Below are 25,078 nucleotides of genomic sequence, written 5' to 3'. Positions count from 1 at the left end.
GAAAGGTTTTAAATAACATAATGGTCACTTAGTGCTGAAGGAGCCCCACCCAGCAGATCAGGGTTTTGCAAAGAGGATCTCTCTTTTCCATGAAGAGATCTGGTGGATGCCCCATAATAGGTGTAAGCTGGCAGGGCGCGTCCCCTCATGTGATGACTATTAAGTATATACAACACTAAGAATTCATGCTATGGATCTAATCAGGGGTTAGCAAACCACAGGTCAAAGATGGCCTTCTGTCTATTTTTGTGAAGCCCATGAAATGAGAATGGTTTTTACATTTTTAAATGGCTCTCAAAAAATCAAAGAAAGAATAATACTGCATGACACATGAAAATCACATTAACTCCCAATTTCAATGTCCATAAATAAAGTTGTACTGAAACACAGCCACGTTCCATTTACGTATTGTGTAGCTTTCTTGCTCCAATGACAGTGCTGGGTACTTGCAGCAGAAGCTGTATGATCTGCAAAGCTCAAAATGTTTACTTTCTGTCCCTTTACTGAAAAATTTGCCAACCCCCGCTCTTGATCTAACTTCTAGTTACAAGAGATACAGGATTTGGAGGAATAAGGTAAACGACACCAGAGAGAAACTTCAGACTCATCTGTAATGTGGAACATTCTGAAAGACAACTGGCCTGGTCATTTTAAAAAGATGCTGTCATTTTTTTAAAAAAGGCAGGATGGGGGTGACTGTTCTATATTTAAGAAAACCAAAAAGACATCATTGCCAAATGGAATGTGTAAAACTTTGTTAGATATTTTTTGAGAAAAATACCCAGCAATCATTGTATTTGTCAATTTATTCTCTCTCCCTCCTAGTCTTTCAACTCCACTTGGGCAGGGGTTTTGTCGCCAAAACTGCCCAACATATTGATTGATGGTGCCTGGCGCTTAGTAGGTGCTTGATAGATGCTGGTAGAAAACAGGAATGAAGGAGGGAATGAACTTTCTGGGGGGAGAAGATGACTTCCCAGAAGAGAGAGTATCTGGTGGGTCCTGAAGGAGAAATAGGAGGTTGCCTGCAGATGCAGCCTCTCCCCCAACCCAGTGACTCTGGGATGTCACTAATTCTGGGGACCCTGATAGCAGAGTTCTGACCAGGGGGTGCAGCCTCAGGCAGCAGAATTTCCGCTTAGGAGCAGGAAGAACTACGTTCTCAGAGGAAAGTCACCAGTGGAATGGCTGGTCTCAGGAGGCACCAGGGTAAATAGCACAGGGGATCCTCATGGACTGGCCTCATGTATGGGCAAGAGATGGGCCCCTGGTGATGCACACCACAAGTCCCACCACCAGGCGTCAGCCCAGAGGACCCCTCAGCCAACGGCCTCCCTCTCATTTCTCACCAGGCTCAGTCTTCTGGGCAGGTGGTATATTCTCCCTTCTCTGAACCTCCAGCACTTCTCGTCTGCACCACGAGAGGGCGATTGGCATGATTTGTCTTCTATGGGCAGCAAATCTATCTGGCAGGGCCTCTGAATGCTGTGTGACTTTGAGCAAGTGTCTGCCCATCTCTGGGCCTCTGTTTCCTGATCTGCACAAGGAGAGAGTGGGACAAAATGCCCTATGAGATCTGTTCAACCTCCAGATGTCTTGCTTGGAGTCTGGGCCTCTTGTCCTCTATAAGACTGGGGCCTCCTGGAGGACAGAGATGATACAAGCCCTGCTGCCAGGACCCCCCCCCCCCCCGCCCCAGGAACAGACCTGGCTCATGGCGGGCAACGGGCTGTGGTGCTGCTCTGCCCTCTTCCTTGTCAAAGGCAGTATGGATCAAATTTAGGCCCCATAAGTTACTAGCTATGTTATCTTAGGCTGTGACTTAACAACTCTAGGCTTACTTTCTACATCAGTAAAACCAGAACTTAATATCTATCCCCTAGGGTGAGGAGTAAAGGATATGATGGCTTTGAAAGCAACTTGTGCATAGTAGGTGTAAAAATGGCTGTCAGGAGCCAGGGAGGGATGTCTGATTAGGAGTTTCAGAATCTCTCCCAGCACCACTCCATATGCTAGAAACTTCTACCTTCATAAGCTGATGGACACAGGGAGAAATAATACATACTTTAAATCTATGTCTGATGCAGGTCTGGCACATAGTAGGCACTCAATAAAATCTGTTAAATGACAGATTCATTCTATAACCACTAGTTCATTTGTGCCTTTAAGCAAACTGCTAAGGGGCAACATAAGGATTATTGTTTATTTCAAAGGCAAAGCCACTGCAGCTCAGAGAGGGAAAGTGATTCGCCTTAAAGGATACAGCAGAGCTGGCCTTGGAATCTAGTTTCTTCTTTCTGCAGAACACCTTCCATGCAGCCACCTATGGTCAGGGACTTGCTAGGTTCTGCCTACACTACCCTCACATAACGGTGACCCAGTGGGTGGCACTTGAACAAGCACAAAAAAAGGACAAGTAGGCTCCCTAAACCCTCCAGGAGCCCAGCTCTGCTCCTTGGGTCACTGTGCTCCTTGAATAGAGGCAGCTTGACCTTAGCCTAACTGCCCTTTTATCACAGACAAATGGAGCCACAGGACAGGTATCTCAGAGCAGCACAAGAAGAAACTGGCTGGGTGAAGGGACTCACTGAACCTGTGGGATTACCCTGGATGGCTGACCCAGCCGGGGGGCTGTTCACGAGTTGACCTGGTAGGTGAGCAGTATGCTGTCTCCTAAGCCCTGGGTGCCCCCAATCTTTGGAGACTACTATCGTGTTTGGTTAGTGGGGCTCTTAACCTGGGCAGGAGGGAAGGTTTCTAGAAGGGGACTCTGCTTGTCTGGGAGCAGTGTGAGGAAGCTGGTGGGTTCATCTCATAGCCTCCTCCCTCTGGGGGTGCTAATGCTCCCTTCTGTTGATGTCCAGGAGCCATCTGAGGCCCAGGAGGACATGAGATCCAGCAGGGGCTGGAGAGTGTACTCCCGCTCAGTATGCCCTGGACAGGCTTGGGGGTCTGTCTGCCCCTTGGGGCAGGGCAGAGCGTTACAGAGGTACTGGACTGTCAGAGTGAGTCTGGAGTGTTAGTAAAGGGGCTGGAGGATTTTCACTGGGGATGGAGAACTATAATGGGAGTGAGGGCTAGGGTATTACAGCGGGATGAGGAATATTATGGGGGTTGACATTTTCAGGGGACTGGACTGTTGAACTTGAAGCACACATTTAAAGTTGAGTTGAAGTTTAACAGTGGAGTGAAGTTTCAAAGCAGGGGCTGGAGTGCTTCAGAGATGACTGGAATATTGTACAGTGGGGGCTACAGTATTTCACCAAGGGTTGGTTTATTTCAGAAGGTGCTAGAGTATTATGGGAAAAGAGGAGGATCTAGAGTATTTCAGAAAGAAGTTGGAATGTTATGGAGAAGTTTGAAGCCTTCTGGAGGAAGCTGGATTATTTCAGAAGGAACAGGGAACTTCAGAGGGGGTTGGAGTCTTTTACAGAGTGGGCTAGAATATTTCAGAGGTGAGCAAGAATGGTGATGGAGAGGGGGAGGGTATAGCTCAGTGGTAGAGCAAGTGCTTAGCATGCACAAGGTCCTGGGTTCAATCCTCAGTACCTCCATTAAAACAAACAAACAAACAAACAAACAAACCCAATTACTACCCTCTACCCCGACAGGAAAAAAAAAAAGAATGGTGGTGGAGATGGTGTATGGCCTTGGGGCTGCCCAGAGAGCCCCCTTCAGCCCTGAGTCTGCAGTCCAGGGATTCTGGGGGCCCCTGGGAGTCCAGTTTCATGCTCTCTCCTGCCCCTCAGGGCAGGTCATCACCATCCAGTTCAACCAGAAGCAGTCCTTCAGTATAGGGTCCAAGGTGATACTGGTGACCATGGCCTTGTGGGACAATATCCACTGTTGCCTCCAAGTAAGTGGCACCAAGGAGAAGCCAGTCCCGGTACAGCATCCTGCCTGAGCTCTGGGGCTTCCAGATAAGGGTCAGGTCAACTTGGCCATCTCTCTACCTCTGGGTAGGACTCCATTCCCTTCCTCGGCAGCCCTTTCTCAAGAAAGGGACTCCCATTTGAAGTGAGGAGTATTACTGGGCACAGAGCCCTCTGCTTCCAAGGGTCTCTTTGCAGTCTACCTGCAGTCCCTCCTGCTTTGGTGGGGGGCTTGCTTACTTCCTGATTATAGGAACCCTGTTGGGTGGGGGAGCCTGCTCTGCCTCAGCAGTCTCGCATATCTCCTGCAGCCTTTGAGACCTGAGGCCCTTGGGGGCAGGAGTGCTCAGTAAGAGGATGTCAGTAGGTGGTGGGCGGAAGCATGGGCCAATTTGGGTGGCTCAGGCCCCTAGGATACAATTCTTGTTTGCTCCACCATATGCACCTTTAGCGATCTACTGGGCTAGCACTTTGACAAGTACCAGCTGGACTGAACCAACTTCTCCAGCTGCTGTCCACCCAATGTGCTCACCTTCCAACAGGTAGCATCTCAGCAGCTCATTTGACATGGAACAGAGCACCAGACACCCTCCCTGCCAGAGCACCGACCCTTCTTCTTCTTGAGTCCACACCCCAGCCACACATACACTGTGCAATGAGGTGGCACAATGCTGTGGTTTCTCACCCCGTATCAGGCCTGGGGCCAGTATTCTCACCCCGTATCAGGCCTGGGGCCAGTATCTGACTGGGCTGTATCTCCATCAGAGTGAGACTGAGGCTCCCTGGGCATGGAGCGACCCGGCGACAGGGCAGGGTGCTCCCAGGGGTCCCCCAGGCCTTATCAGCGTGGAAGGAGGGAAAACAAACATTGTCTCTAAGACAGCTAGGTCAGCCTGGCCGGGCATTTGCCCGCAGGCCTAGAATCTCCACCAGAGGAGGGAAAGAAGGGAGGGAGGAGGGAACACCTTTTACTGAGCACCTACTATGTGCCAGGCCCTGTTCTATATGCATTATCTCCCTGGGAAATAGTTATTCTTTCTGTCACAAGGATAGGAAAACTGAGGCCAGAGAGCTCCAGATATTTGCCCAAGGTCACACCGCTAGTAAATGAGTGAAAAAAGCTGGGGTTTGGCCCAGGGTCTGCTTGAACTGATTAACACTGCAGTCTCTCCATAAGCCTGACATCGGCCTCTAGACAAATTCTGACTCCTTCATTTACTGGCTGGGTGATCTTGGACAAGCTCCTTAAACTCCTTAAGCCCTAGTCTTCTCATATGTAAAATGGGTTTATTAAAAATCTGTTATATGATGAACTGAGAAGATGCATGTGAGGTGCCTATTGTATTACTGTGCACAGTAAATGTTAGATAATTCATTTGGAATATATGGAAGAGACATAGACCTGTCCCCATTTTGAAAGAAGAGACAGAGCTCTGCCCTTGGGATCCCGTCATCTAAAGGAGAGATAAGCAAAGTGGCAGAAATCACCCTACTTATAACTTCACCAGGGCCAGGAGAAGGGAGAGGGCACTAAGGAATGGACCATTAGCTAGAAAATGGGACAGGTTAATTTTGAAAGAATTCTGGTAAGATCAATCTCATTGTCCTCATTCTACAGACGGGGAAACTGAGGCCCAGGGAGACTGAGTTATTTGTCCCAGAATGTAGTGACCCAATGACAGTTGTCCCTTGGTATCTACAGGGGATTGGTTCCAGGACTAATGAGGAAATTGGAGCACAGAGAGGCAATATAACTTGCCCAAAATTATACAGCTTCTAAGTAGCTGTGTTGCAACTACAGCTTCTAGGGCTGCTATATGAAATGATCACAAGCTGGGTGGCTTAAAACAGCAGAAATTGATTCTCTCGCAGTTCTGGAGGCTCAAAGTCCAAAACTGAGGTGTCAACAAGGTTCATTCCTTCTAGAGGCTCCAGAGAGAATCTGCTCCATGCCTCTCTCCTAGTTTCAGGTGGCTGTCAGCAACCCTGGATGTTCCTTGCCTTTAGATGCATCACTCCAGTCTCTGCCTCTGTCTTCGTATGTTTGTCTGTCTCTGTGTCCAAATTTTCTTCTTGTAAGGACACCAGTCATAATGGATATAAGGCTCACCCTAATCAGATATGACCTCATCTGACCTTGATTATGTCTGCAAAGACTCTATTTCCAAATAAGGCCACATTCACAGGTTCCAGGTGGACATTAATTCTGGTGGGCCACTAGTGAACCCAGTGTGGTACTAGAATGCATATTTGCACTCAGGCAGTCTGGCTTCTGAGTCTGTGCTCTTAGTCACTGGTTCTGCTGCCACTCAGTAAGGTTATGAATATACAATTGACCCTTGAAGAACACAGATTTGAACTGTGAGGGTCCACTTAACACACTGATTTTTTTTTTCAATTAGTACTGTATTTTCATTTTACAGATCTTTAAATTAATCGTGTGGGGGAAAATGGGGGAAAGTTTGTGTTTGGAGATCACAATCAATGGAATCAAAAAAACTAGAGCTTGAGTCCTGATCTCTCCAGACTGCTTCAGCTTCCTGCCTTAGTGTGAGCCATTGATTAATTCCTCAGTTTTTGAGGCAGAGATAGCAGTACATGGATTTTCGACTATGCAAGGGTTCAGAACCCCTAACTCCTGTTCAAGGGTCAACTGTATATATAATTCTCTCCCCTTTTCCTACAAAAGTGAAATGTCATATATGCTGCTCATCACCTTGCTCTTTAAACTTAAGACCCCTTTAGAATTTTCCCTATCGGTACACACAGATCTCCCTTATTCTCTTTCATAGTTGCAGAATATCTCATTCAATGGATAGACTGTGTTCTACCTAACCTAACACTACTGGGCAGTTGTTTCCAGTCTTTAGCTATTGCAAACAGTGCTGCCAAGAATAACTGTGTACCATACATTATTTCTCATTTGTGCAAGTATATCCAAAGGATAAATTCTCAGAAGTAGACTATCTGGACATATATGTAATTTTGATAGATTTTGCCAAAATGCCCTTTTGGGGACCTGTACCAATTTATTTTTGCAGGTGTGAGAGCACTGTTTCTTTATAGAAATGCCCACAGAGTATATTACTAAACTTTTGGATTTTTTTGCCAAACTGAGAAGAAATGGTATCCCAGTGTAGTTTTCCCGACTTTTATGTCTTTCATGAGTTTAAAGTTCTTTTCAAATGTTTAAGAGCCATTTGTATTTACTTTTCTGGGGACAGTCAATTCGTATCTTATGCCTACTTCTACTAGATTGTTGGTTCTTTTAATGGAGTTCCAAGAATTCTTTACAAATTACAGAGATGACCCTTTGTCTGTGATCTGGGTTGCAAATACTTTCCTCTAGTTTGTCATTTATCTTATCTTGCAAGAACTTTTTGATTTTTATGTAGTTAACTTTATCAATCTTTTCTAATGGCTTTTTGGGTTTTGGGTCATGGTTATACTTTTCCCACTATGAGATTATACATTCTCCCATTTTTTCCTTTAGTGCTTTTATGGTTTTATTTTGATTTTTTTAAACATTTAAATGTTTGATCCCTTTGGAGCTTATCGTAATCCAACATGTAAGGTAGAGATCTCACTTTTCCCGTGAGTTGGCTACCTAGTTGTCCTAGAACTATTCAGTAGAGAGTCCATTCTCCACTTTGGGATGCCACTTTTATCAAATACTAAATTCTCCTAGCAAACAGTTGTGTCTATTTCTGGGCATTCTAAATATTCTTTTTTTAAAAAATTATTTATCTCTTGAGGCGGGGAGGAAGGTAATTAGGATTATTTATGTATTTTTAGGGGAGGTATTGGGGCTTGAACCCAGGGCCTCGTGCATGCTAAGCATGTGCTCTACCACTTGAGCTATATACCTCCACCCCTATTGCTGGACATTCTAGTCCAGCCCATTCCTTTGTCTCTTCCTGCACCCAAATCAAGCTTTTTAAATTGTTGAGGCCTTGAATATTATTATCTATAGTAGTATGGTTAGTGTTGCCTTTTCTTGTTTCATAGTTTCCTGGTATTCTTTTCTCTTTCCCTTTTTTTTTTTTCCCTGAGGGGTGGGGGACTGTCGGCAATTTCATGGGACTCCTGCAGGGGAACACACAATAAGCCAATAATTACCTGTCACTTGGTAGTGCCAAGAAAAAAAATAAAGCAGATAAAAGGACAGGAGGCAAGGAGGAAGTAGTATTTAGATGGGCAGCAAGGGAAAGCTCTTAGATGAGGTGGAGACAACTGAGTGAAGGGAGGGGTGGCCACCTGGATAGCTGGGGAAGATATTCCTAGCAGCACCAAGGGCAAATGCAAAGGCTTGAGGCAGGAGCATGCTTGGCATGTTGAAAACCGGCAAGGCAGCCAGTGCAGCCGGAATGGAGCTCTCAGAGGGGAGAGTGGGAGGCGATGAGGTAGATCTTGCAGGCCTTGCAGGTCACAGCAAGGACGCTGGCTTTTCCTCTGAGATGGGGAGCCATGGGAGGGGGTTGAGCAAAAGACTGACATATTCTGACCTCCCTTTTATCAGGATGGCTCAAGCTGCAGTGTGGAGAGCAGGCTGCACTGGGTGCGGGCAGACCCAGTGAGGGCAATAGGATTGGGGATGGGTGAGTAAATTATAACTTGGCTTCCTTGTCTGTCTCCCCCTTTGCAAGGACCAGCATTAAGCTTATTCAGTGACATATGCACAGAGTAGGCATGGATAAACATTTGTGGGGGCAAGAAGGGAGGGAGGACAATAGGAGGAGGCAGGAGAGGCAAGTCCTCTGGGGACTGGCTCTGCAAAGGCCACAGATAGTAGAGGGAGCAGACGCCATGGGATAGCCAGCTCCTCAGCAAAGAAGGAGACCGAGGGAGACTGAAGCTGGGGAAGCTTTGCCTCTCCACAACCTGGTGCCTGCCCAACCCAGGATCTGTGGACCGCCCCCCTCCCAACATTGAGGACCAGGCTATGTGAAGTTTATGCTGGAGTTTTGCCATCACAGGGACCCTGGAGAGGGGCCTCTGTTCCTCAAAGTGAGAGGGTTCAAGGGTCAAGGCACTTGGGAAAGAAGAAAGCAGCTTTCCTGAATCCTGGCACACAGAGGCCCGAGGGAGAGACAATATGCCCCCTTTACAGATGATAAATTGAGGCTCTAAGAAGGAAAGGAGCCCCCCAAGGTTATATAGCAAATAAGTGGCCCAGCCCAGTTTCAGGGGCTTTGGTGGCTACCAGAATGCTCTTTGGCCTCAGCCTAATTTTGGTTCTGGTCCCTCTGTAGTTTCGGGGAGTGACCAAGTACAGAAGGAGAGAGAGGCTGACCCCTGGCACACAGCCAGCCCTTAGCTGCTGCCCAGGCCCAGCTGCTGAGGCCCCAGTGTGGGTGGGATCCAGCTGTGTGGAACGGGAGCCATGGGACCCTCAAGACCTCATGATGCTTCAGGCAGAATGGGCCTGGGAACAGGGCAGGTAGACAAGAGGCACCAATATGTGGGGCAGGAAAAAAAGGTTGGGCTTTGAAGTTTGGCCTGCCTTGGCCACTATCTCACTGGGTGAACTTAGATTAATAACATTCATCCAGAACCTCAGTTTGTGCATCTGTAAAATAGAACAGCATCTCTTGCCTTACAGGGCTGGTCTGAGGTTTGAAGGAGGCCATAGAAGTCCAGTGCTACCAGAAGATGCTTCCCTTCTGGCCTCTGCTCACCCAGACCAGGTGGCTGGAGTCCCTGTCCCCAGCAGCTGATTGGTTGGTCCTAGATGAAGGGGAACATGAGCTGTGACAGTGTCTCAAGTCCCAGGCCTATAGGCAATAGGGGATCTGGCCAGTGCCGAGGCCTATGGATCCTATCAAGGCCAGGTGAGACGCATGAGCACTGAGGACCCTGGCTCTGCATGAGGTGCTTTGTACAAAGTACTCACTCACCCTGGGCCTCAGTTCCAGGGAATCTCTTAAGCATTGGTTGGGGGTGGGCAGGAATCAGAGGCCTTCTAACTGGAGTAGGCTGCCTCAGAAGTAGTGAGCTCGCTACCTCAAAAGTAGTGAACTTCCTGCCTCTAAGGTATGTAAGCAGAGCCTGGATAAGTACAGGGCAAGGATTCACTCATACATTCACTCATTCAATAAACTCCTATGGAGAGCCTACTTTGGGCTAGGCACTGTGCCTACCACTGGAGGATACAGTGACCAGCATCCTTACACTCTCATATTTTACATTCTAATAGGGGAGAGAGGCTGTTAAATAGTGGTAAGAAAGTGTGTATTTGATATGGTGGGGCTGGTCAAGGAACCTCTCCCCACCCCCCAGTGGGAGAAAGTGACTCCTGAACTGAGATTTGAAGGGTAAATATGAGTTAAGCAGGGACGAATGTCTAGGTCAAAGAGAACAGCAGGTGCAAAAGCCCAGAGGCAAGAAAGAGCCAGGTATTTTCAAGGAGCTGGAAGTTCAGCATCCTGGAGGCTAGGAAGTGAGAAGGGGAAGGGCTGAGCCGGGTGAGGACAGGAGTCAGGATCCACCCAGTTCCCTGGTGGTCAAGAAAAAGGAGGTAGCCATGAGAAAGAGGAGGGGGCAGGGAGGAAACTGCAAAGTCCGAGAGGAAAGGAGAGCTAACAGCAAGGGAGGGGACTAGCTGAGACTAGAGACCCAGGCATGGACTTGTGGGTCTTGTTGAGTGGCCTAGGGAGCCATGGGAGGGTTTTATGCAGAGAGGTGCCCCTATCTCAGTAGGAACAATGGGGAAGGTCGTCTGGGATGAACTTGAAGGTCCTGGCAGACTCTTAGACCCCTCAGAGCCTCTGGGCAGCCCAGTCCTCTTAGGCACAAGTTCCTTAGAGCCATCTCGAGGAGGATGACAAAACTCACTTGTCAGAGGACCCTCAGAGCAGTCAGTTCAGTGATACAGTTACAGGGGGTGGGATGGGTAGTGTGTGAGGAAAGAAAAGCCTGAGAGTTCAGGAAGGAGAAAGCAGGCTTTTCTTAACTCCTGAAAGTGGGGCTGGGGTCTCAGCTCATCACTGACTCAAACGACTTAAGAAGTCTCAGCTCCCAGGACTCTTGGGGATGGAGGGACAAGTCTCTCATCATAAGATGGGGGAAATGTGGCCCCCAGAGGTTAAGGAAATTGCTCCAGGCCACAGAGCAAACCAGTGGTAGAGTCACCGTCAGGAAAAAAACTAGAATCTACGGAGCCCCTAGTATGTCCAAGTCTAACATTGGGCACATCAATCATTTAATGTAGGTACCGCTTCATTCTGCATATGAACAGACTGAGGTCCAGAAGGCATGACTTTTGTCCAGGATCAGAGTGAGGGCTAGAGACTAGGTCTGCAGACTCCTCGTCCCGCAGCTTTTTGGGGTCTGAGTTTGGGGTCGGGGGTGGTGGGAAGAAGCGAAGCATGTCCGGAAGAGTGAGGGCGAGTGTGGGGCTGTGTTTCTGGGACTTTCCTCGCTGAGGCTGGAGGCCCGAAATAGCCGCGCTGGGGTGAGAGCGTCTAGGTTTGTTTACCCGCTCTCTGCCCCGCCCTCTGCCGGGAGCGGTTCAGCCACAGCGCGCGTCCCCTACGCTGTCCCATCTCCCTGCGAACAGCTAAAGCCTTGCTAAAGTCTTGGCGGTACCTAGACGTGCTCCCAGGGGACCCTGACGCGCTAAAGCTGGCACGGCTGCTGGCTGCCTCGCCGCGATCCACCGGAACGCCTCGCCGCGTTCCTTCACTTTCTGCTCCCACGGTATCTACTCCCACAGCAGTGTTGGTGAGTGGGGCCGCCACCAGGCACCCACCAATAAGGAAGCAGAGACTGACTCGGGGCACGCCTCCCTCTGTGACGGACAGCATCCGGCCCAGAAGCCCCGCCCAGTGGCGTGGCCTGGGAAAGGCCTTGGAGGGCCAGTGGGTGGGGCTCCGAAGGGTGAAAATAACTCCCCTTGTGAATCGCGCACATTATAGCTGCCCCAAGAAATACAGGCAGGTGAATCGTTTCCTAACTTTTAAAATGTATTTATTCTCTCAGTTACTCATCCATCCATCTTTTGTTCATCCACTCAACCAAAACTATTGGACGTCTCCTGTAGGTCAGGATCTGGGCTGGGTGATAGTTGATAAATAACGATGAGCCATGTGCATGTACTCAGGGAGCTCAGTCTAGTGAGCAGGTCTGACAGTAACAAATGCTTATACCAACCATGCTTTTATTACAACCGTGATCAATCCCAGGAACATAAGGTACAGGCTGCTGGAATAACGGAGTGTTTAATTTAGATTGGGGGCTCAGGTCTCTGGAGAAGTTAGATTCCAGCTGACTCCTGAAGCAACAGAAGGGTTCCAGGCAGAGGAAAGAACTTGTGCAAAGGCGTTGAGCTTGGCAGGCAGTTGTAAGTTTCTGGGGAGGGAAAAGAGGCCAGCATGGCTGGAAAAGTTGGGGGAGGGGATGCAAGGTGAGATAAGACTCTGGAGATTTGGGGGAGCAGATTATTAAAGACCTTGAAGGCCAGAGTAAGGAAGTTGAATTTTGTTTTAAGTGAGATGAGCAGACACTGGGTAGTTTTGAGCCTGGGGTGGGGAGGGAGGATGGTCACTTGATCAACTTTGTCTTCAGATCTTCCTGACTCAATGTGGAGAATAGACAAGAGAGAACACAAGGGTCAAGAGTGGACACAGGGAGACCCATTAGAAGGACTTTGTAGGTGCCCCTAGGCCTGAGGGTAGTGAGCTAGATGATGAAAGGGGGCCATGTGGGTGGAGACTCATGAACAGACTCAAGAAATAATGAGAAAATAGAATCTACAGGCTGCATGTTTGCTCAACTGAGTGGGAGGGGGAATGGATGAGGCAGAGAGAGATTAAAATTAAGTTCCTTGATTGGACAGTTTAATTTATAGAGTCCCCTCTGTGTACCAGGCACTGTCTTGGTGAGACTGACTGGGTCCTGGCCTGTCACTTTCCAGCTGTTTACCTCTCTCTGCCTTGAGTCCTTTTCTGTAAAAATGAGGATCCTAATAACACCTAAGAGGAATGTGGTTAGGGTTAAATGAGTTGATACATGTAAAACCTTGGATATGGGTTTTTGGGGCTAGGTTCTGAGGCTGAGTACTTGGACTTGAGTATTTGGGGCTGAGTGCTTAGGTTTGCTTCCTGGAATAACCAAGCCTCCATTTCTTTACTGCCCTATTCCAAAAATTAAAACAGGATAATATGCTAGCACAGTGGTTCCCGCACTTGTCTGCACATTGGAATCACCTGGAGATTTTTTTAACTTCCCAAGCCACAGGCTATACCTCCAGACAGTTAAATCAAAATCTCTGTGGGTGAGACACAGTTATCAGTAAATTTCAAAGGCCCCAGGTAACTCCCAGCTGCAGATAAGTTTGGGAACCACTGTGGTAGGGAAGAACAAAGAGGCTGCTGTAAAGTAGTGGTCAGGGAGGACTTCTCTGAATAGATGACATTTGAGTGGAGACCTAAGAGTGAAGAAGGAGATGTCATGGGAAAGTCAGGGGGAAGGCCTTTGAGCAAATGTCTGGCCTAGCTTCCTGCATGCCTGGAAGTGCCTTTGGGCCTGCTTTTTGGAGTAACCAAGGCTCTGTTTCTTTACTGATCTTCTACAAATGAGGTGCCCCTAACCTGACTTTCCCCAGTGGCTTCGCAGCACATGGAAAAGGTGTGAACCTGCCTGTCTGCACTGTCTGCTCCAGGGAGACCCCAGAGGGAAAGAAAATAGAAGGCTGCTCTGGGCCTCTTCAGAGGGTCTTCCTAGGGCCCTCCTCTCCCCCTGAGCCAGGAAGCCCATTCTCCCTAATTTTCTGCCCCTCCCCCACAGCCATCTGCTTAAAGGAAGTGGCTCTTCAGTTCTTCACAGGAAGCCACAGACCTCCTCTGCTTCAGCTCCCTCCAGCTACTGCTGATCCAGGCCCTCTGCTGGTCTACACCCCCATCGAGGCAGGGTCCAGGGATGCCCTGTTCCCAGCATCACCATCTGCTGCCCAGATAAGAAGTGTGTGTTTGGTGTGCTGCTATCATTTCCTTTCAGTTCCTGTAGCTTAGGTCTGGGAGCACAGGCTGTAAGTCTGGAGGTGAGATCTGACTGCAGAGGTCTTGAATGTGGTGCCCATGAGTTTGGAGACCCCAGGGCTGTAGGACTGAGGGCCTGAAAGAGGAGGAGAGCCAGACCCTGCAGAGATTCTCAGGGTTGACCACTCCCATGAGTTTCAGGATCTCCTGCTGCAGAACAGGGCCAGGGTCTGATTCATTTTGGTCTTCAGCATCCAGGGCCGGCCCCAGGGAGGGCTGTTGGTTGTTGAGCTGCTCAAGGATGAGTCAGGCTGATGAGGATTCCAGGCTGAGACTGTACTGCCACCTGGTGGCCATACTGGTGCAGCGCACAATGGGGTTGTGGGAGGCTCCCGTGGAGAGGAAGTAGGTGGACTTGGAAGAGTCTGGGGACCAGGGAAGCCCTTAAAGAAGAAAATAAATTTCTAGCTAAAGGGATTTTTATCAAAGAGCAATACACCGCTAACTTGAGCACTTTGGAAAGACATTCCATGTCTAGAGGAGAGTCCAACTCCTCCCTCCCTCCGTTTTATAGACTAGGACACTGAGGTCCAGAGAGAAATGATGTCAGAGGACCTCAACCGTTGTTTTCCATCAAGTCAGCCACACAGATGGGATCTATTTTTGGACTTTTCTTAGGGCGTGGTCCCAGAGTGAGGAACTGCCCTGCTAGTTTCTAGTCACCCTCATTTGTGACCAAACACGGCATCTTTCAGCACAATCACCCACCTTAGTCACCAAAGTTGGCACCACTGGGTGGCTTTTGGCAGCTTCCAAAAATAAAATCAACTCTCAGAGAGCTGGGAGCTTGACAGGACCCAGGAGATTCCGAATCCTATACTTCAGGCTCAGCAGATTTAGGGCAGGAAGCACCAGAGACCCTGATGTCCAACACCTTTCTGGTTTTAAAAACGAGGAAGCTGGGACTCAGAAAGGGCAAATAACCTGCCTAAGCACCCCACCATGGAGCTGGGCCAGGACTCAGCTTTGTGTCTCTCTGAAGGCCATTGCCAAGGAGAAGTCCAAAGGTGATTAGCATCTCCTGACTTGCTGCACTAGCGAATTCTGGTCTGTGTTCATCATTCTGTCTCATACTTTGTAGGCAAGATGACTGTGGTCTGTAAAAATTGACAAGGGCCAGGTTGGGTGAAAGGAGATGGGAGCGAGGAGGTGGTGACCAGGGAGGAAGAAGGGAAGTCATGGATACTTTGGGGGGGCTCCTAGTTTGTGCACTGAGAGCTCCAGGTAGGTAGGAACTGGGTCTTTTCCACTGCAGTGTCCTTAACACCTGGCACAGTGCCTGACACAGAATGAGTGCCCAGTAAATGCCTGCAGAGTGAAAGCAAGTAGTTACCCTGCCCAGGCCCAAAGGGGTACTGTGGTAGGCACAGGATCTCCTTAAAGATGAGTCATTGTCAGGGCCGTTCAGCCTGAGAACTGCTGAGGCCTCAGATCTAAAATCTGGGGGCAGAGCTGTCCATTCCTCTCTGGCCTTGATGCTGTTCTAGGCAATATGATGTCTAGGGAATAAAAGGGGGGTGTATGCCCCTGGGGACAGGGTGCCCATCCTTAGGAGGAAGGAAGAACAGGGGCTGTGAGCCCTAGAAAGTAAAGCTTGACTCCAAAGTTAGATTATCTCATTCCTGGTTGTTATTTGGCTATTTCCTCTTTGCTTTATGCAAGCCCTTAGTCATAATAATAATGGATATTTACTGAGTGTTTACCACATGCCAGGCATCATGCTAGACTCCTTCTGTTCTCTGTTTCATCTAATCTCATAACAAAAACCCTGTGAGGTACATGCTGTTCTCATTCTCAGTTTCCAGAGGAGGAAATTGAGGCACAAAGAATTGAAGGCACTCATGTAAGGGCACACGGATGGGAGATGGCAGGACATCTGTAGGACTTCAGAGGAACATTCCTAACCATGCTGCTCCATGGCCTTATCTGAAGCCTCATCTGTGCTGGGGGATACCGAATAAAAGGTTAGGGGCCTGGGTTAACTTGACCACAGTGTTAGAGGTGGTTCAGGTCCCCCTCCCCCCAGGCCTTCATGATAGTGACAGTGGGTCCCTCAGGGAAAGAACAAGTGGTCCAGTCCCTCCTTCCCATGAAGGCTGAGGAAGGTGAAGGGACAGGTAGATGGGAGGAGACTGGCCTCAGGTTCAATTCTATCCACATACACGGAGCCCCCTCTGTGTGCCAGGGCTGTGCGTGGCACCGGGGAGGAGAGACGAATTAGACGCAGTGCCCTCCCTGAGGGGAGCTGAGGGACACCTGTTTCTGTCTCTGGGATATCAACTCTACAAATGGACGGTGGTGCCATTACCAGGCCTCGGAGAGTGTGATGCTTGAAACCCCACTTCCCTCCATGGGCAGAAGTCCACTCCATCTATCCTTTTGGGGATGCCCTAACCATGGCAGGACTCGGCTGCGGCCCATGGTGATTATCAGGTCAGGGGACTTAGCTCAGCTTCTCCTCTTGGACACAAGCTGTGGAGACAATGTTTGGGGTACAGATGGTGCCTTCACCACCTGTGCCCCTTGTCCACAAACAGTGCTGCTCTGGAGCCTGGGGCAAGCTAGCTGAGGCAAACATTGCCATCTGCAGAGAGGGCATTGGACTTGTGGGCAGGAGCAAGCAGGATGGAGCCTCTCACCCATCTCCACACATGTTTGAAATCAAAGAAGTTCTAGATTAGAGGTGGGGCTGGGTGGAGGAGGCCTGAGGGCAGCTGGCTTGGCCCTTTAGTGACCAGCTTTTGCGGTTCACACATGGCGGCTTCCCAGGAGTGCAGATCTCCCTGGGAGCCTGGTCTGTCCATTCAAAGACCAGAACCACAGCACAGTTCTCTCTCTGTCTCCACTAGTGCTAGAATCAGCCCTACCTTCACTGCCATTTGATTACTGGGGCTTCTTGGCCCTCTACCCACCTCGGCCCAGGCACTCTGTTTCACTGGACAGGCCTCCCAAACCTCTAACCCTCCCAAGGGCTTGGCTTGGCCTCCCCTCCCACTCAGAAGGCGTGCAGGCTCCTGGCGCAAACTGCCCAGCCTGTCCCCAGAGTTCTCCGAGGGAAGGGAGGCCTTGCTGAGCCCCCAGCCTGCTGTTACACTCTCCCCCCGAAGCAAACATCTGGCCTTATGTTCTCCATGTGAGGGAGACCACTTTAGTGCTTCTTCAGGGGATGGAGGTCTGGCTTCTCCATCCCTGCCTAATCAGAGAAGTAGCTAGAAGCTTCTCTCAGGGAGAAGAGAAAAAATCTGCATGAAATGGAGCCTGAGCATTCATGCTGTGACGGGGAAGCAGGAGGCTCTCCTGGGAAGGAGTCCCAGAGGAGGGGATGTCTGAGCTGGGTTACGAGGTTTGGAAGGACATTCTAGGCAGAGAGAACAAAGCATGCCAAGGCTCAGAGACGAAATCAGCTAGCTGTGCTCTGGGAGCCGTGATGGCCTTTAGGGGGAAAAAGGGGTGGGCGTGCGCATGAGGCGGACCAGAGCCATGTCTTGTTGGGCTTTGCATAGCGAGTGCGACTCACAGCAGGACACAGTGCTTTCAGAGAGGAGTTTATTCTGTGTTGTTTTTTTTTCTCAACTTAGATCATTGCCAAGTGTGACAGCAGAAGATCTGGACTACAGCTAGAAAAAGGAGGACAAGGAGGAAGGAGGAAAGAGGAGTTCTGGGGAGCTGCTGGCTACTCCTTGTCCTTTGCCTCCTTCCGGCTTTCAAGTTGATTGTGGATGGTGTAGCCCAAAAAGGCCCCAATCTTGGCCATGAGGGCGCTGCCACCGCTAGCCCCTGTAAAGCAAATACAACTGGGTTACTTGGCACCCAGGCACCAGGCCCAGGAATCCCAATGTCTGGAAACATTTGGTCAAGTTCAACCTTTTCATTTCCAAATAGAGAAATAGGGGCCCTGCAAAGTGAACCCTGCCCCCACCTCCACCCCCCAACTTGGCATCTCAAGTCAGAGGTATTTTTCAGAGATGAAAAAGACAGAAATGAGCTCATTCTCTTCAAGTCTGCAGTGAACGCACTGTGTTAGTAATGCTAACTGTCTCCTCTGGGGAGACCTCCCTGTGGGTGCTGGGGGTTTGTAAGTAAGATATTCCATCCTGGTCACAACCCTGTGACATGTGAGAGGACGGCCATCTTACAGCACAGGACTGTCCCTAACCTTGTTCACACCATTCACCTCCCACTGCTGGGGTGCAGCCTGGTCTTTCTTCCTCTCTGCCCCCTGGGAGAAGGGCTCTGTCCTTTTGTGCTGGTTCTTTGGGCTTTTGTCATCCAGAACTGAGAGAAGATGGAGAATTCAGAAAACTAGAGGGGCAGTTTGTCAGGGACGTTTATTCTCTAGGATTTTGGATGCTTGAGGCGGGGCAGGGAGTGGGGTAGAGAGAGAGAGGGGAGTGAATGTATGTTTTTCAGAAGCACCATTCTGTGCTCTCTATCCCCTTCCTAGTGCTCAAGAAATGCAAGACCAGAGTTTGTATGAGACTGAATTGGGTGGCTTCACCACATTTCTTTGCCACTCTGGTTCTCTGAGATTGGGAAGATTCATAAAATGTTAAACTGAGGATGGTTATCCTGGTTAACACGTGGGGAAACTGAGACTTGTGACTTGGCTAAAGCATTAGTGAGGCACCCGACCTGAAATGGCTGAAACTCAAAAATCAGACTAACTGGGTTTGAGTCCTGGCTCTGGTGCTAAATAGCTGGGAGAACTTGAGCAAATTACTGAATCGCCGGTTCCTCGGTTTCCCCACTGAGTGGTGGGGATTATAAGGCTCCCCACCTCGTAGAGCTGAGTTAGCCTGTGAGAACGGCTCAGTGCAGTCACGAGGGCCCCTGGCCTTGGTGTCCCTGCCCCAGGGCCCAGCCCCGCACTCACCCAGGCTCTGCAGCGTGGCCACCAGCCCGCCGGCCGGCACTCCGCCCCCGTTCGCCACGGCCGACCAGCTCATCAGCGAGGCGGCTATCGAGTTGGCGGCGATGCCGGTGCCCGCGAAGCCCAGCGCGGGCAGCGCCATGGCCATGAGTCCTGGAGGAAGAGGAGGCCGTGAGGGACGCCGGCCGCAGGGCCCGCCCCACCTTTCCCGGCTCCCCGCCCTCCAAACCCACCTCCTCCGACGGCCATGTAGGTCAGTGTGCCCAATAACCCGGAGCTGCTGTCGTCCTTTGAGCGTCGTCTTTCGTCTGGCGGGAGAGTGGACACGCCCAGTGGGGAGCAGAGTCCCCTACTCTGTGCCTGACGCTCAGGCCCACCCGCGGAGGTGGGGCCACCGTCCTCCCATTTCGGAGAGCCCCTATGAAGGGAACAGACTCTCCCCCAAGGCGCCGCGCCTGGCACTGAACTGGCATGAACACATTTCGGGGGATAGAGGAACTGACAGAGCAGGGACTCGAATCTGGGACTGGCTACAGCGACCCTGCGCTGTCCGTTCTAATAGCGCCTCTCGTTCAGAGGCACGGCTGAGTCTCTAAACCAGAGATCCTGAAACTCTCCGCAGGGATTCTGAAACTCTCCGCTTCTTTATTCCACAGTCCTCAGGTGTCCCAGAATCCTTACCCGTCTCCTCGCCGCAGCAGGTGTAGAGTAGCAGGTAGCACAAGAAGAGCGATACCGCCTTCTGCCGCATGGTGGCGCCGCGAAGGCTTTGTCACCGGACCTGAGATGGGGAGAGGGAGAGGTGGTCCCCAGAGCCCTTTTGGAGCCACGCCCGCTGTGTTGTTTCCCGTTTTGGTTGGAGAATGAGCCCATAAAAAGCAGCGAGGTGCTCTGGACTAAGCCCAGGACCCCTCTAAGGAGCCATAGCTTTCGGTTCCCTCACGGCACCCGAGCCGCTGATGTTCCTGCCTTACCAGGTCATTGTGAGAATTCAAGGAGGAAATCCTTTTCTGGTACAGTGCCTGGCACATGGTGCGCACTCTACAGACGCCACCTAGTATCCTTACTGCGGTTTCTGTTATTGGCATTGTCTGGCTGTCTGACCTTAAGCAGGAGCCCTAGGACTTCTCTGAGCCTCAGTTTCCTTATCCCTAAAATGGGATTATTAACAGAGCCTATTTCAGAGGGTGGCTCTGAGTTTTGAAGCTATTCACCACTATATCCCTAGTATTTAGAACAGTGCCGGTCACTTTCTAGAACTTTCTAAAAAATGGTTGGATAAACAAAAAAGAATGGATAAACATACTTACAATGCATTGAATGTTTACAGGCCTCCCATCAACTTCATTTTTCAGAAAGAAAGCAGAGAGAGGTAAAGGAGCTTGCCCAAGGTCACACAGCAAATTGTGCAGCCTAGACACGCACTCAGGACTGTCAGAATCAAAACCTGTGCTCTTCCCATTATACCACAAAATAGGAAAACATATACCCCCCAACTCACCTCTAATGTGATCTTTGTCTGCTCAATGCATTTTTCTCTAGTTAGAAACATAAACCCAAATACATTCCTCTATATTTAGCACTTACTCATCACAAGGTTGTTTGTACCCATAACAACCCCAAGAAGTAGGTACCATTGTTCTCAACCACGTGTTCTAGAAGAGGAAACTGAAACTCAGAAGAATAGGTAATATTCCCAACTGCTCAGTCAGGGAGTAGCAGAGTTGGGATTTAAAGCCACAGTTGGCTGATGCCCAAACCCCACTTTGAACACCCTCCAGATCATTTCATCTATCCTCAGAGATGAACTCACTGTCGCATTAGATCCTACAATAAAGGGGTTTCAGAAATCATCCAGCCCTTTGGGCAGGTAAAGTAACCTGCTTCCCATTTTACAGACGAGAAACTAAAGCCCAGGGAAGTGAAGCAACAGGATTAAGGCCACAGACTGCTGATATGGCACCTATAAGCTAAGTCCCATGACTCTTGAGGTTTTGTACCCCCACCCCTAAAAGCACACTAACACATCCCCTCAGACCAGTCTTAGTCCAGGGCACTAAAAGAGACTCAGGGATGTCGCCTCCCTGAGGAATGGGCATCCCGGCTCTCACTGCATGAGGCTCACAGGCAGGCAGCCTGGCAGCAGTCTGCAGCTTCACACCCCCACCTCGTAGCCATAGCTTCCTTGCTTACCTTGGAGGAGGGCAGAGACGGAATCTTGCTGTCTGGGTCCGGCTGATGGATGGAGCAGCAGTGAGCTAACAGCTTTCAGGCTGGGTTTCTATAATCCTTTCCTTTGCCCAAATTTATGCCCCCTGAAGTGGCCAATCCCTGTAAGAGTTTCCATTTCTCAAGCTCTGCAGGATCTTTTCTCCTCCCCTTCAGCTCTGCTCGGTAAAGGCATCTCTGCTGAGCCACCTTATGGCTGAAAAGTGTAATTCAAGTCGAGAGTTTTCTGAATGGCTAAGAGTATTCAAAGCAGGACACACTAGACTGGGATCCACAGTCTTGCTGGGCTTAGGGAAGCCCAGCCACCAGCTCCTCTTGGGGCACAAGGTCTTTCACAATTTAATTCAATTCATAATAGTGCCTACCATTTCTTGAGCAGTTGCCACATAAGAGGGTATCGAAAGAGATCCAACCCCATGACAGCCTTGTGAAGTACCATATACTGTTTATAATCCTATTTGGTAGAGGAGAAGTGTAAAGGTTGTGGAAATGAAATCACTCCATTTCATTGTTCTCTCAGGTTGGCTGCTTCTGGGGTGATGGGCATATGGTAAGACCAGTGAAGCCCATGTTCACGAGGCCACTGTCACACATCCTTTGCCATAAAATGGGTCTTGAGCATTCTTTAAGCCTTTGCATGGTGATGCTTGCAGAACTAGAAATGCAACCTGTATTTAGAGTACATAACAATTCCAGTAAGGCTGAATCATTGCCTTCTCCAAAGTGGAAGAGGGTTGATATAACTGACCTGCCACCAAGTGGTTGTTTGCTCTCCCTGACCACTGTTGCTACGCTGATGCCTGCTGCTGGCTGGTTGGCTGTTTGTTGGCTGTTGTTAGATCAGCCTTGGTGAAAAGGTGCCCAAGTAAATGGGTCCATTCATAGCTTCCATCCTTGTCAGCATGGGCACCCTTTTATGGATCTTTTGCAAAGCAACAGGCGGCTAAGTTTAGAGGCTAGCTGACACCCACAGGATGAGCCTTCTGACCATCTATCTGGCTGGAGAGCCTTGTCCATCCATATGCCCCTTACCCCCAGACCTGCATACCTCTGAAATTCAGTCTTGCTCTTTCCATGCCCTTGACCAACTAGCCAAGCCATTTGTCACTTATTAGGAATTAGTGTATGTCTGTCCTTCAGTCCCTCTCTTCCTCCATACAAAGGGCATGACAAAGTATACTGCTCAGAGTTTTGTCCCCAGGGAGGATTTACCAATGTCCTTCAGGGCTATCTCCACCTGGGGTTGTAATAGAGTGGTCCATTTCCAGCTGTTGTCATACTGATCTATCTGTAAAATGAATTCAACTCCTTTCCTCCTTTATCACTTGGTTATAGGGAACCCTCCATGAGGCCATTGGTGTGAGTTAAAGGAGAGGTGTCAGATCAACTGAGTTAGGGGACATGGGCATCGAGGCTGCCTGTCCATTTGATTTGCACATGCCTCTGGACCCTTTGAGCCCAACCCTGAATGTACCACTTCCATCATATTGGTTGCTGTGCCCATCTGATCACGTCTAGCTTTAGACATATAGCTACCTGACATCTGGTGGTCATATACTCAGTCACTACTACATAGTGACATCTCAGAACCTTTCTGTTCAAATGGATGATAGTAATTATGGCCTTACTCCAGAATCCTAGGAGTTCTCATTGCAACTCTCCTATTTGAGCTTTCAGAGACTCCCTACAGAAACTTTATCCACCACAGGTTCCTCCAGCAACATTGTGTCTGCAGGATCATATAATCCAGAGTGGCAGCATCGCCTGTTTTATGGTCTGAACCTGCAGAACAGCTTTCTCTGGGTTTGGGCACCACTCAGAATTGGCAGCCTTCCAGGTCACCTAATAAAGGGTTGGAGAAATCATTCTAAGCGTGTATATTCTGCCTCTAGAATCCAAAGGGGCCCACCAAACACTGTGCCTTTTTCTAAAAGATGTATGAGGTGAGATTACTTGTCCTGGCATGCCTCAAAGCACTGAACTCCTAAAAGTGTTCCCCATGTGGCAGAATCATGAATCTTCATGCAATTTCTCTTCCACTCTCTGGCAAACATGGCGCTTAATATTTCCTGTTCCTGTCCAATGAGCATGATGTCATTAATATAGTGGACCAATGTGATGTTCTGTGTCATGTCAAGGTGATCAAGGTCCCTGATGACTGTATATAACTGAGAGCTGGAAAATTAACAAAGCCCTGACAGGAGAGAGTGAAGGTGCTCTCATTGTGACATTGTGATATAAAGGCAAACTAACTGCCTTTGATCATCTCTTCTTTTGGGTATTGAAAAGAAAGCATTTGCTAAATCAATAACCATGCACAAGTGTTGGAGGTTTTGCTGATACGCTCCAGTAAAAATACCAGATCCAGGAGAGCAGCTCTGATTGGGGCTATCACAAGTTTAAGTTCACAGTAGTCCATCTATCATCCGCCATGACCTGTCTGTCTTTCTGGAGGCCAGACCAGTGAATTGAATGGGGATACGATGGGGGAATACAAGCTCAGCCGAAGTATTAGATCAGAAATAATACTGCACACATCAGCTGTAGGGCAGCATGATGGTTAATTTTATGTGTTGACTTGATTAGACACAGTACCCAGATATTTGGTTAAACACTACTCCAGATGTTGTGTGAAGGTAGTATTTACATAAGATTTACATTTAAATCAGTAGACTTTGAGTAAAGCAGATTACCCTCCCTAATGCAGGTGGGCCTCATTCAATCAGTTAAAAGCCTTCAGAGAAAAAAGATTGACTCCCCTTTGGAAGAGAGAATTCTGCCTGCAGTCTGCCTTTGGACTCAAGCTGTAACATCAGTTCTTCCCCGGATCTCTGGGTGGCCAGCCTACCATGCAGATTGTGGACTTGCCAGCCTCCACAATTGCATGAGCTAATTCCTTAAAATAAATTACTCCTTTTCTATAAATGTACACCTCCTATTGGTTCTGTTCTTTGGAGAACCCTGACTAATACAGGGAGTTTTAGGAGCTTCTGCTTGGCTCTTCCTATTCTAATAGCCTTTACTCTACAGATTATGAAATCAACGAAAGGATTCTGTCAGCTTCTATGCAACCCACTGGACTTTGGCTAAACTCCATCTTTATCACCTGGCCTCCTTTAGTTCCTGCTCTAGCCAGAGAGCTATGATGGTGTTTTGTGTCTCCTAGTTTCTGTGTCAGCTCAGACTCCATCTCTTTAACTATCTGTCAAAATTCTGAATATTCTTTTTCCAATGCACAGTTATCCTGGTAAATGATAACTGCCCCTTTGGGGGAGGATTGGTGGAATATTTAGTAGATAAAATTATGGTATCACGGCAGAGTTGTTCCTTAAGGGGGCGTGACCCCTCCTGTAGCCAAGAGGTTCTGGTTCTGTGAACTTAGATCTAGAATCAAGATGAGGGACTGTGGTTTTCCTTTGTGGTGGCTGATGTCAGTCTTCTGCTTACCAGCTCTTGATTTTTTTTTAAATATAAAAACGGAGGAACACCCAGTCAGCTGTCCATCCATCCTATCCTCATAATCAACTTGCCATAGAACCCTGCAGATCAAGACACCCTCACTGTCACTCTGGCCTTGATGCCCATGACAGTAATTATATTCACCTGGTGTTGGATGCCACCTCTGCCATTCTGGAATCCCAACGTTACTATTGACATTAGAGATACCAATTGCATGGCAGCATCTCTTACTCTTAATCCCAGAGTATCAACTGAGCTACTCAGAGATGTCGGTGTCCCCTTTACCAATGAACTCCTCATTGATTTAGTGCAGAGAGTGACCTGTGGGCCCTCCTAGAGAACATAGTCAGAAGCTGAACTTTTAGATCGTACATTCCCACCTCCTGAACTTTCTGACCTCTTCTTAGTCTACCATGGAAGTTCTAGCATCTTGACCTCATGTATTGTAGACCATCATCCTGCCTTAAGGAACCATCATTGCAAACTATTAAGACCGTATTTCAATTATCTATTGCTGACCAACAAACCACTCAAAACCTAAAGGCTTGAAACAATAGCAATTTATTCTTTCTCACAATTCTGCAGCCCGGGTTTGGCTCAGCTGGGTGTCC

The 25,078-nt window shown here is 48.9% G+C and overlaps 1 protein-coding gene and 2 long non-coding RNA genes across 3 annotated transcripts; 1 reads left to right on the top strand and 2 right to left on the bottom strand.

Annotated features, from left to right (window-relative positions):
* Positions 1-788: 788 nt before the first annotated feature.
* Positions 789-11,588, bottom strand: LOC140700948 (uncharacterized). Its single transcript, XR_012079710.1, has 3 exons — positions 11,460-11,588; positions 1,350-1,537; positions 789-1,002 (listed from the first exon to the last, which is right to left on the bottom strand). It is a non-coding gene; the product is annotated as an uncharacterized lncRNA (long non-coding RNA).
* A 125-nt stretch (positions 11,589-11,713) lies between these two features.
* LOC140700748 (uncharacterized) lies at positions 11,714-23,781 on the top strand. Its single transcript, XR_012079367.1, has 5 exons — positions 11,714-11,806; positions 13,659-13,832; positions 15,708-15,873; positions 17,488-17,861; positions 23,716-23,781. It is a non-coding gene; the product is annotated as an uncharacterized lncRNA (long non-coding RNA).
* IFI6 (interferon alpha inducible protein 6) lies at positions 17,442-21,147 on the bottom strand. Its single transcript, XM_006196851.4, has 5 exons — positions 20,973-21,147; positions 19,461-19,560; positions 19,013-19,087; positions 18,783-18,932; positions 17,442-17,686 (listed from the first exon to the last, which is right to left on the bottom strand). The coding sequence occupies exons 2-5, from the start codon at positions 19,528-19,530 to the stop codon at positions 17,583-17,585; spliced, it is 399 nt and encodes a 132-aa protein (XP_006196913.2). The 5' UTR covers positions 19,531-19,560; positions 20,973-21,147; the 3' UTR covers positions 17,442-17,582.
* Positions 23,782-25,078: the final 1,297 nt, after the last annotated feature.

This window comes from Vicugna pacos, chromosome 13 (genome assembly GCF_048564905.1).
Source record: "Vicugna pacos chromosome 13, VicPac4, whole genome shotgun sequence".
NCBI classification, from domain to species: domain Eukaryota; kingdom Metazoa; phylum Chordata; class Mammalia; order Artiodactyla; family Camelidae; genus Vicugna; species Vicugna pacos.
The sequence above is the reverse complement of the archived record's forward strand: the minus strand, read 5'-3'. Positions and strand labels throughout refer to the sequence as shown.

Coding starts and splice junctions, on each gene's coding strand:
- IFI6 (XM_006196851.4), bottom strand. CDS start 19,530: ATGCGGCAGAAGGCGGTATCGCTCTTCTTGTGCTACCTGCTACTCTAC. Junction 18,933..19,012: donor CTACATGGCCGTCGGAGGAG/GTGGGTTTGGAG, acceptor CTCTTCCTCCAG/GACTCATGGCCATGGCGCTG. Junction 17,687..18,782: donor GGCCACGCTGCAGAGCCTGG/GTGAGTGCGGGG, acceptor TTTGCTTTACAG/GGGCTAGCGGTGGCAGCGCC.